This window comes from Pyrus communis, chromosome 13 (assembly GCF_041283825.1).
Source record: "Pyrus communis isolate YQ-2024b chromosome 13, ASM4128382v1, whole genome shotgun sequence".
Classification (NCBI taxonomy): Eukaryota; Viridiplantae; Streptophyta; class Magnoliopsida; order Rosales; family Rosaceae; genus Pyrus; species Pyrus communis.
The window spans coordinates 9551461-9564149 of NC_142577.1; the positions used below are offsets into that span (position 1 = coordinate 9551461).

Consider the following 12689-nt stretch of genomic DNA (forward strand, 5'->3'; position numbering starts at 1 on the left):
GGGTTGTTATTTGGTTGTTTTGAATTTTGGGACGAAATTTTTTTAAGGTGGGTAGGTTGTGACATCCCGTCCCGGAATTATCGGAAAAGTACGTGTGAAATTACAACTTTGCCCCTAGTTCGTTTCGTGTACGTTTATTGGATGTTTTGTGTGGTGTGGACATGTGTTGGGCCACACACCCACACTGTCTCACTCTCCCTCACCCTCTGTCATTTTCTCTCTCTCTCCCTCTCCCCCCGAGTCCTCTATTCTTCTTCTTCTTCTTCAAAAACGTACGGACACTCACACAACCCCTCAAACCTGGACAGATCGAGGGATCCAAGACCACCATCGTGTTTGTGAGGCTATGAGGAGTCCAGTGGTACCATTTTCAGGTAAGAACATCGACGTTTTCACGTCGATTTCTTAAACTCCAATTTGAGTACTGTTCATGCAACATTAATTTACTTAGTTTTTGGACATTTGAAGCTTGTAGATGTGTTGGTGAGGTCCCAAGGAGCTTGGGAGTGCATCGTTGGACGGATTTGGACGTCGAAATCACGAACTGTAAGTTTGGCCGGATTTTCATATTTTTAGAAAGTTTGATTCCGTTGTTTTTAGGCTCTAAAACTAGTCCAACGTGGTAGATGAGGTTTAGGGCTTCATTTTGGTATAAAATACGTGAAAAATGGATGAAAAACGACGGAGAATAGTGAGTTTTAAACTTTCCCAGTTTTCCGGTGGCCGGAGTCCGGCGAGGGTAGATCGGAGAAGAAAGGAGAATATTCCGTTAAGTTTAACGGAATATTCCTAACGGCAGTGACGGCGTCAGTTAGGTTTAACGGAATATTCCGTCAGTTTAACGGAATATTCCTGACGGCGTCTATTGACACCGTCAGTGTGCCTGGCACGTGGCCGCGCGTGGGGGCGCGTGGGTCCGTGCCTGTTTTGGCGCGTGAGGGCGCGTGGGAAGTCCAAAAATTATTTTAAAAATATGGGTGTGATCGTGAGGTTGTGTAGATCACGTTGGTATATTCATTTGTCCATTTTGAGCAATGTATGAGAAGTTATTTTGAACGGACGGTTATGTGCTTTAAAGTTAACGTTTTTATAGTTAATTCGCATATAGGTGACACGTATCCCGAGGACAAGTGTGCACACTCGAGGCAGGGGGGCTACGACCCTTCCACATACCAGTGAGTGGGCTTTTGTTTCCGTATACACCTATATACATATAAATTCCCAGAAATTAGTATAAATGCTTCGTTTTATGCCATTCTTTTTATATGATTGATGGTTATGCATGATTATTGGCACATATGTTTAATTACATATTCATTTATGCATATGTCATATATATATATGTTGGTGCTGTGGAGGCATAGGTAAGTGTCAGGTAAGCGTTATTTAACGATTGCATTAAATAGCGGTTAGAGATGCTTAGAGAGCTCATAACCTGCACCCCCGGTGTTAGTGCTCCCGCCCAGAGTAGGGCACAGTCCTTCACGTGTCGTTCACCTCCCGCACCATACGCTCAGCTTGGAATCCAAGTTAGGTGCACAGTCCTGTCGTACAGACCATTATAGGTGGTTCCGACTTGTAGGTGACCCGCGATTATTCGCACAGCCTTCACGTGATCGTAGCACTAGAGCGTTTAGACGTATTACACCCAGGCCTGTCGTACAGACCACTTTAGGTGGTTCCGACTCGTGGGCAGGTTTAGTTGTTGAGATTGAGATTTGAGCTCTATATTCAGCCGTACAGGTCACTTAGGGGACTCCGGCTGCCAGATTATATGCTATTGATATGGTTTATACCTGAGCACTTGCATATTATTATGAGGCTTTGACATGGCATACCTTTGAGCATGACTGGCATATTTATACATACGTATCTATGTTATTTTCTGGGAGGTATACAGGTTTTACGGCGAGGGGTTAGAATGTATTTTATGAAATGGTTTTCAAAGAGCTTTGTTTTTGCCCACTCACGCTTTTGTTTTGCGCCCCTCCAGGTTCTAGTAGCTTAGCGGATTCGGTGGTTTTCCCAGAGGGCGTCCCGGCTTTTCTGACAGATACTCACCAGTGTAGGGTCACCTTCGGGTGGACTTTGTCGTATCATTTTCTTTGGACTGCTGTAGTCTTTATGCTCTGAATTCAGCGTTTCACTTACGCTAGCACTCATATTGTCACTTATTGTATGCTAGTTTTTAAATTATTCGTACTTTTACATTACTGTTTTTAGCTTCCGCACTGTGCACATGGCTACGTCACTTCCACGTGACGGCCAGCATGCCCTGATCTCGGTCGGGGTGTGTCACGGTTACTAGGCAAAGCCTTGGGTGGAACAATTATTACTTTATTTTTTATAAAAAAACAACTTTACTTTACTTAAAACAAAAATTAAAAATAAACTTAGACTGAAAGTAAGTGTTTCAATCTTACTCTTTACAAACCATGTTGATGTGAATGTGCAAATTTTCAAAATATAATTCATGAATTAATATCTAAGCAACGATAAATAGAAAAGACTATAATATGGGATTAATCTTTACCATGTCCATTTGTTCTAACTTTTAAAGTAATCTATGGATATTAACTTAAAAACAAAAAATTTTAACTTGACCCAAAAATTAAAATCCTAAAATTCTAATTCCCACCCCCATACTTAAATCACACATTGTCCTCAAGGTGTGGAAAATAAAGAAAGACAAAGAAATAGCTAACAAAGACAAAGAAAATAAATGAAGAAAATATAAATAGAAAATAAAATAAAGAAAACAATAAAAGAAAGTATAAAATAGGGTAAAGTACAAAAAACTACCACAACTATTGGTGTCACAACACTTTCATACCTCATCTTTTAAAATTGACAATGTCATACCTCATCTTACGAATTTGTGTCAATGTTATACCTTTCATTAGCTTGGTCGTTTATTTCTCAGTTAAATGCTGATGTGTCTTGATCCGGGACCCATTTTTTATTAAAAAATTATTAAAAACTAAAAAAAATCATTTAATATTTTTTAAATATTAAAAAAAAAATCATTTAATTTTTTTTTTCCCTTCTTCTTTTTTCTTCTTCTTCTTCTTCCTTCGGGTTGGGTTGGGGTTGTTTTTTTTTTCTTTTTTTTTTTTTCCTTCTTCTTCCTCCTCTTGCTTTCTGGGTTGCAGGAGGTTGGGTTTGTGGTGGGGGGGACGAATTGGGTTTGGTTTGGGGTTTTTTTTTTTCCCTCCTCTTCTTCTTCTTCCTCTTCTTCTTCCTCTTTCTTCTTTCTGGGGTTGCAGGAAGATGGGGAAGAGAGAGAGAAGGGAGGGCGAAAGGGAGGTTTATTTTTTATTTTTATTATTTTATTATTTTAATATTTAAATAATATTACATGATATTTTTTGTTTTTAATAATATTTTATTAATTTTTTAATAAAAAATGGGTCCCGGATCAAGCCACGTTAGCATTTAAACGAGAAATAAACGGCCAAGCTAACGGAAGGTATAACATTGACACAAATTCTAAAGATGAGGTATGACATTGTCAATTTTAAAAGATAAGGTATAAAAGTGTCGTGACACCAATAGTTGAGGTAGTGTTTTGTACTTTACCCTATAAAATAAGAAAGAAAACAGAAAACAAAAGACAAAGAAACTGACACACCTGGGCTTCGAAGACAGGACCTGAAGCTAGGGAAAGGCATTGGAAATAGAACAGAAAAATGAGACAGAAAATTGCCAGGCGCCAGGATCGAAACTCATGACCAGGGAGTTTGGGAAGATGCGCGAACCAACACGTATGAGTCCAACAGCTACGATATAAGCTAATTTAGCAGCTTCATGTTTCAATTGAAAAACCATAGCATCTGCGGCACCTTCTCTCTTGCCTCGAGCCCAGAGCCATTTCTCATTTTTCTCAGCCCTCTCTCCCTTTTCTCCCTCTAGAAGATGAGAGATATCTCCCAAGAATAGCAGAGGCCTCTCTCTCTCTCATTTCTCGCGGCCCTCTCTCTAACCAAAGACTCGAACAATTCCTACCTAGCTCTCTAGTCATTCAAAATCTTCCAATTGTCCTGGATTTCTCGAACCCAAACATAGATACCCAATCGTGCCTCCATAGCTGTATCTCTATTCATTTCCATCTCTGTCAAAAGCCGAACCCAGCCATGGCGATCATTGATTCCAGCCCAGATTGTACCGTTGTGCATTTTCTCTGCTTTTATGGTCTCCACTTGGCGATATTTGAAATTCTAACTCATGCATGTCCAAAGCTGTGCCCAAGAAAACTCGAGTGAAAAAGAAAACTTAAGCACCGATTTGAGGGAGAAAAGTTTTGGCAGAGTCCATGATTTTCAGATCCAAAAGGAAGGTAAATAGCCGACAACCCCCAAACTTATTCCGTTGTTTCTTGATCTGAATCTGTGAAAGGTAGTCACTGGATTTGTGTATAATGTGATGCATCAGTATACTGTCCTTTGAATGTATTAACATTTGTCAAAACTTATTAACATTCTTTAAAAATGTAAAAGATTTATAATCGGAACTGTTTCATCTCTTAATTTTCGTTTAAAGATCACTTCTTCAAAAAATCTTTCAAAATGAACATCGTTTAGTCATCTATATGTTTCAGATAAATCAACAGTGTAGGTGCCAAGTAGCTTATTAGTGATGAACCGTTGACTTATTTGATGCATTTAAATACTACATGGTTTCAAATTCGAGAGATCTTTTGTAAAGATGATCTTCATATGAAGATTAAGAAATTAAACAGTTCTAATTATGAAAAATTTAGTGCCAATGAACGACAAAAAATACAACATCGGTTACACGCTACTAGTTATCAGCTCTATTTTAACAGAAAACAAAAGAGAAAGGGATAAATTTTCAAAAGTGATCTGCATAAGGAGATTAAGATCAGTGACAGGATTCCGTACGTAGTTTTTAACTTTTCAATGAAGAAAGCTCATTGGTTGCCACATTTTTGTATGATTGTATTAGGTGAAAACAAGAAAGCCACACAAATATAATTTATCATGCACGCTTATTTGGGTTTATGTTTTTTATTTGCCGGTTCTTAGTCGGGTTTTTGTATTTTGCACAATGTCGTAAAAAAAAAGGAGAGGATAAGCCGGCACAAGGGCGCACATCAAAAGAAGAAGCCAAATTAGCAAAACAAAATCTACGCAGAGCCATATCAGCTACCATATCTTGCATGTTGTAGCTTAGCTAACCACCATTAGCTACGTCCATTAATTAACCAACAAGATGTCTCCTCTCAATTCTCAGAAACTGATGATTTACACTAGATAGCCGAAACTCCATGGACGGATTCTCGATTTTTAAATGGGCTAATAAGAAACTCCATGTCAATTTTCAATTTCTTTTTTATTTTTATTAGAGTTTGTTTGGCCCAAAATAATGGGTTGGGCCGTGTCCATGGTCAAACTGGCTAAGTCCCTCAATAATGTCTCCTCGCAATACTCAGAAACTGATGACTTTCAGGCTCAGATGGTGCTCGTCATCTCCTCACTCTCGATTTGCGTCGAGTTTATCACATCTTTGATGGTTGTCGGCTTTTTGACTTGGGATCCAACTCATCATGACAACTTAGTAAGGGCTCCTCTTTCCGACCCTAATATGTTACGGCCTACCCCTAACCGGCCATTTTAAAAACACAGATTAGGATTCCAAAACTGAGCTTGAATACTTACCCTAAATAACACTGATATTGTGCAATCCTGACTGTGTACATCCAAGTTTCGTCTCTGAACATCCTTATTTTTCTAGATACCAAATTTTCTGTCGCACTTTTTTTTTGACATAAAAAATAATTTACTACACTTTTAAGAATACCCTTATTTTACTTGTTATGAATTGATTTTTCTTTGCACACCCATTTTTCATTTTCTTTGAACACCCATTTTCCTTGTATTAATTATATTGGCTCTCTTCCATTTGGCAATTTTCGTTAATGGAATAGTTCATTGTTCCACATGTGACTGCATGATTCTTTTATTTCATGAAGCAAAATTAACACTGTAATCAGAAGCAATATGAAGAACAATGAGGAGACCGAGCACTAGAGTGTCATTAAAAAAAAAAAAAATACTGGAGCTTCTAAAAGCTATCACAATAAGTTGGGAAATAATAGATACTCAAAATCAAATTTCAACTGAGAGAAGTCTAGATAAGCCTGGTAAATTGAATATCGCAAAGTTCATTAGTCGCTTTGTTACCATGTTGTTTCTTTTAAAACAATGTACTGAAATGAGGTATCATCGCGGATTGGGCATTGACATTGAACACCATCTATAATTTAATATTTGGAATGCTTGACTAAGGATATGTTTACCGCGTGGTTTGCGGATTGTCATTTTGATAAGACAATTTTCCCACCGTTAGGGGGAGAAAATAACATCGTTTCAGAAGAACGATGAGAAAATATCATTCCAGAAGAATGATGAGAAAAGATCATTCCAGAAAAACGAATAGAATTTGTCTTATTTTGATTCACGAAGTGATCAATGAAAAAATGAAGTAAGAATAATTGAATGATACCACGAAAGTGATGAAATCACATATAGTTGTTGCAAATGTGCCTACAAGAATTAATGTCCTTGTTGGACAATATAGTGAGGCAGCAAATGATTTATCTGTTGCACACCTAAAGCGTGGCAGACCCTCAGACTCAAAAGGTTCAGTCATTCGAAAGAAGAAGAATATGACACTACCGAACTATTGCATTCCCGAAGCACAATTGTTGCATGCTAGAAGCATGACAGTCGCCGCATAGATACATGTCCCAGAAAGGACAATCCGCAGACATGGAAATTTTGATGTCTTTCCAATGACTCAACTCCCGGAAGTTGAGATTACAATCCAAGCTCTATAATGCTCAAGAAGAGGTTATGATCAGCATTCTCTAAATTATGACTATCCTAGAAGAGATAGTGTAATGCCCTTGAAGAGGCAATGGATATCCAAAGAAATGAAGAAGAAAAAAAATTATGCATGCGCATGTGCTTGAGAATATGGGATCACAGATTGATGATAACCAATGGTAATTTTGGTTTTTACAAGTAGCTACTAAATTCATTAATGAGCTCTGTTGATATTGAGTCCCGTTCTTTTTTTGTCAACAAAATTATTGGCAAAAATGGAGAAAGGCAATTCCATTATAATTTTGTAAGAACGTGGAAAAATAGACCTATATACTTGAATATAATACAAATAGCCAAAAGATGTTGAACCAAGAAGGTTACATTGGGCATTTGTAATACAGTGAAATACACTCACATGATACGACACAAGGTTGTAAACGAGTTCATATGAATGAAGAATTATATACGAAGGCTTATGAGTCGCACACATCATATCTCCATAAGTAAATCCCTCAAATATACAAGGAAGAAAGTTGCTCGGTATAAATTCCAAAGGAAAATGTGTCATGAAGTGCAGAAAATCCTTGAAGGATTCATATTGCTTGAAGAAAGTCCTGAAAAGGTGAAGCATAAAATATGTACTCAATACCAATGGATGGTATGGACTCCTGAAGAGTCAAGAAAGATTATAAAGTGTTGAGAGAAATATTGTCTTAAACTGCAGATCGAAGAATATGCCAACACGAATCTTATCCATGATGTTTATGATATTAAAGAATCATATGGATTGAAGATTATGCGTTGAATACTCAAATGATTTAGACACTAAGAATGATCATTTATCTTCGTGAGGGTAAAGATAAATTGATATTTGGTCCAGAAGTACCACATCTTAGTGAAGTATATGCTTTATTGTATTTAGCACAATACATTGAATGAAATAAAGCTTATATATTGATATCTCCGAGAAATTACAGACATGTACATACACATGAGTTAAAACAAACAAACAGGATGAAGCATTCACAAAGGTTGCTCATGTAAAGCCTCAATACTTGACAATACCCTAAAAGGGGGAGGCATTGGAGATTGATCATGTGGCACCCCAGTATTTGACAAAACACTAGAAGGGGAAAGCATCAGTTGCCTTCGGAATCTACCAACGAACCTCTGGTGTTCACTTTGAATATGACTTTCGGATTCTTGTATCTGGTCGAGATCTCTTTTCATGCTCGTTGAGTAATTATTTGCAAGCACGCGTAACACTCTATTCTCGTGCTTGAGCCCTCTGATTTCTTGTTTAAGACTTGCCACCTAAACCATCAATGATTCAACTTGGTGAGTTCGAGCAAGTAAACATTGGTCCATATTGGAAACAGAGCTGACACACTAACACTAAGAGCCAAGGAGTCTTGAGCAGCCAACTCATCAGACAGTTTTGAAAGGATTATGTTATCCCTTGGAGTGAGAAGATTCCTAGCTACCACAGTAGCGGTTATGTTATTCTTCATCACTGAGTCCCCAATTGTAAGAAGACCATTAGAAGATAAGAAGGATGGGCGTCATATATTATCCTGACGCTACTCGTCTGTATCACTCATAAGACTCAAATCTAAGCAAATGTTAGATGGGCATGCCATTTTCAGAAATGATGAAGGAAAAATAAGGTCAAATAAAATCTCAGAAGTGTAAGAAAGGGGAAAATTTCTATAGCCAACAACTTTCTGAGCATACTCTTGAACACAATTGATGTCTCTATAAAAGAAGAGGCAACATAGCCACTTGTTCAGAGATCGAAGAGGCATCGCTATCCGAATTTCAAAAGCCAGATTTTCCTGAATAAAGTTCGTTGGCATTTTTCAGACGCAATCTCAGCTTTTTCGGATATCGCGTGCAACTTTGTCGAAGATCTCTGACAAAGTTGAAAATGTGTAAATCTTACTGTTCTAATTACACCACAGTTGCTGACAAGAGTAAAGACACAACACCACTACATGCTATTGAAAAATCTCTATATATGTCGACCTTCGTTCTCCATAACAAGGCAGACTTGTAAGAATACCTAACTCTTCCTCATCTTCGAGAATGCATCTTCAACAAAGCATCTCGAAATACTCAGTTTTCTTCCTCTCCGAGAATACCTCTTAAAAAAAAAATCACACCAGACTAACATTATCTCATATCATTAGGGACGAGAGCAAGAGTGTCATATCATGCAATCTCCTTATCATTTCCTTTGTCCTTGTTCTTACCTGCAAAAACAAGGATATAGAAAGCAATATGTCGGAACCTCCACTCAAACTTCCGGTAAGGAACCGACTGCTTGGAACCTTTCCTGATTGCTTATCTAGAATTGCTCTCGAGTACTCATCTTCAATTGCTGGTGGAGCTGGGTCTCAAGTCATCAACACCGCAAAATAATTGGCCCATTGATGGCTTTTTACATTGAAGCTGCCACGCATGGATGAGTCACTAAGAAGTGAAGGACATTTCAAATGCAAGGTTTGCATTCCACTCCTGCATCAGTGAACAAATACTACAAGAGAAGATGCCACACATGCATGAGGGAAAACCAAGGAAAATACCACTTATGCAAGGGGAACAAGTAAGACAAGTAAAAACGATACATTGAAGCATGTGGAGACAAGCGTAACAAACATGTGCTGATTTATCCCCTGACAAAGCTGAATATCACTTGCCACGTGAAGCTCCTCATGGTCCAATTTCATTCAAGATCAAGCCTCGAAGGTCCTTGAAGAAATCACAAGTCTGATTCAAGATCAAGTGTCCACCACCCTTGAATCAAATTCAGCTCCAGATAAAAGGAGTAAATTCAGACCTTTGGAGGAAATCAGAAGACCCTCTAGCCTAGTTCAAGAACGAGCCTGTGGAAAGTTAACAACAAGTAAAGCGCCTCCTTCGGCAACTCTTTTCGCTAAGAGACTAAAGCAGAAGGATCAACGATCAGCCTAAATGATTTGAAATCAAGGGGAGATACTCATCAGGGGGAGCATCCAAAACAGATCAAGATTTTAACAAGTCAATCAAAGACTTGTGGTCATCCAAGAGGAGTGTTATGAATAATGTGGATGGCCCACATGAATAATTTGTTACTATTTATGTACAGTATTTTCACTATTTATTTGTGGAAAATTTGTAAAGTTAATAGTGTTTTATTTGCTTATAAAATGGATGAGAAATGAAGAAGAGGTTCACGAAATAGATTGTGAAAGAAGAAAGAGAAAGAGAGAAAAGAGAAGAAGAGGAAGAGAGAAAAGAAAGGAAAATGAGAAGAGATAACAGAGAGAGTTACTTTTATACTCCTATTATTCTAAGTTATAATGGAAGCACTACCGCTGTCCCGAGGAAGTACTCTAGTCACACTGACTGTAGAGGAACCTTGTAAATTTTATGTCTTATTTTATTTATTCCACTGCACACACCGTTGATTTTATAACAATACTTTTTTTTATTAGTGTTCCTAAATAAAAACCCCCTTCAAGGGCCAGCCAGGCCGAAATGGGTATTACCGTAAATTCCATATTTCCAGACGGCAGTCGATAGCGTTCCTTGAACTCCTCATAAACTTCGAAGGGCAGTGAAGGTGGAGTCCTCCGTCGAGAGAAAATGTCGGAAACAGACGGCGTCTTCTCCCACGATCACCGATCAATGATTGTCAAGGTTCTCCTCGATTCCCTCAAGATTTTCCATAAAAACAAACAGACTTTCGTTTTCATTTTTGCCCTTACGACCCTCCCGCTTTCCCTCCTCCTCTTCTCCCTCTCCCTCTCCTCGCACCCCCTCAAATCCCACATCTACCACCTTGAATCCCTCGCACGCCTCGCCCCCACGCGATTCGAGGCCCGCCAGGTCTGGAAGGAGTCCCGCGATGACGCCATCTCGCTCCTCCGCATCAAGGTCCTCTTCTTCTTCCCCTCCTACGCCCTCTCACTCCTCGCTTCCATCGCCGCCGTGACAGCCGCCTCGACATCCATCCATGGAAAACGCCCCACTCTCCGCTCATCCCTTAACGCCGTCAAGATCACTTGGAAAAGGCCGTTAGTCACATCCATCTGTATCTACGCGCTGTCGATCGCGTCCGCGCTAGTGCCCCGCACTTTGTCTACTGTATTCAACTCGTCCTGGTCCAGATTGGTCATCATGGTTCTCGGGTCGGGTCTGGAAATATACCTGATGGGGATGATGGGCCTGGGGCTAGTGGCATCGATTTTGGAAGAGAGGTACGGGTGGGACGCGATTCGGGTCGGGTGGGAGTTGATGGCGGGTAAGAAGCTATGCGGGTGGGTGATGTCGGGCATGTTCGTGTTGTTTACGTGGGCGGTTGCGAGGAAGCTGGAGGAAGTGATGGATGGTGAGGATTTGATGGAGGGATCATCGACGGCGACGCTGACGAGGGTGGTGGTGGGCATTGAGGATAAATTGGGTTGGGTAATTTTGTATGGGTTAGTGGTGCTTTGGGGGTACGTTGTTACCACGGTTTTTTACTGCGACAGTAGGAAACGCCACGTAAGTGGAGGTGGTGAAAATGAGGACGGCCCTGACTGAATTCTCTGCTCTTCATGTCCAACTCCACATGAGGTTTTTTTTTTTTTTTTTTTTTTTTTGGTTTTTGGTTTTTCTTTTTTGAAATTTCTTTTTGGGAGATACATAGTTTGTTTGTCATTTTTAAATGTAATGGTATAGGATTGAAATAATGTTTTGATTTGGTTTGTTGATCAAGTTGAAGAAGCTGACAGGCAGACTATATTCTTTTGGGTTGAGATGTTTTGCATTTGAATCCAATTTATAGATCATCCTCACATCCACATGTATTGTTTTTCTTTTCCTAATGCGATTCAACAAGTAATGGGAAAACTATTTCAATAAATGTAAATACAAGATTGGATGATGGATGAGATTTGTCACCCACTCTCATTGTTTATTGAAAAGCTAGCCTTGGAATTGTATGGGTAATGCTACGAATACCAATATTTTAGATCAATTCTATAAACTATATGAGATCAATTCTATAAACTATATGACGTGGTTGTTGATAATAATTTTTTTTTGAAATTAATTAATATATTAAACCAGGGCCAAGCCATGAGGGGTAAAAAACCAGCAAGGGCAAACAAGCGGAGAAAAAAATACAAAGTGAGAGAGGGAATACAAATGACGTGCCCAAGCCCACTACAACAAAACACTAATTTGGGGGACAAGGAAATCCGTCTTTGTTTAAAATACCAACAAGCGAAGATGGGGGTCTTTCGACCTAGACATTATTGCACATCTTCGTGCCCTGATGAGACATCACATAGTCCGTTGCAAAATTAGCTGATCTTGGAACCCAAGACCAATCGCAAGCATGAAAGGAGTTCCCCAAGGCATAAACGCGGAAAATGATGGGGAGCACCTCCCAGCCGCTATCATCAATCTTAGGCACGAGATAACCTTCAAGGAATTAGATTCAATGATAATATTTGAGAACCCTCGTTGCAAAGCCATTATGTTAACCAGTGTGGAGTATGAGGGGTCTACTGAGAGGACGACTGCGGGGTCCTGCTTACCATGGATCGAGAGGTGGACCTCCTTAAACGAGCAGCCATGAAGGACACATCATACGCTTATTGCGGATCAAGAGGTTGTTGATAATAGATTATTACTTAAGTTTTGATGAACGTATTTATTGTCCATTGGTGACATATCATACGGTTTACAAATTTGACCTCAAAAGTTGGTCTATTGTAAATTTAGGCTATATGACAGTGGATCTTCTTAATAGCCTATGTAATTGTTTAGAGGTCAGCTTTTAGTTTCATAGATATGATCGAGGAGACTTAA

The 12689-nt window shown here is 39.1% G+C and overlaps 1 protein-coding gene across 1 annotated transcript; it reads left to right on the forward strand.

The window, feature by feature from the left end:
• The first annotated feature begins 10221 nt into the window (after positions 1-10221).
• LOC137738154 (uncharacterized) lies at positions 10222-11757 on the forward strand. Its single transcript, XM_068477783.2, has one exon. It carries the CDS (start codon positions 10476-10478, stop codon positions 11412-11414), a length of 939 nt encoding a protein of 312 aa, XP_068333884.2. The 5' UTR covers positions 10222-10475; the 3' UTR covers positions 11415-11757.
• The last annotated feature ends 932 nt before the right edge of the window (positions 11758-12689 follow it).

Bases quoted from the DNA above. Each gene is read 5' to 3' on its own strand.
- LOC137738154 (XM_068477783.2), top strand. From the start codon at position 10,476: ATGTCGGAAACAGACGGCGTCTTCTCCCACGATCACCGATCAATGATT.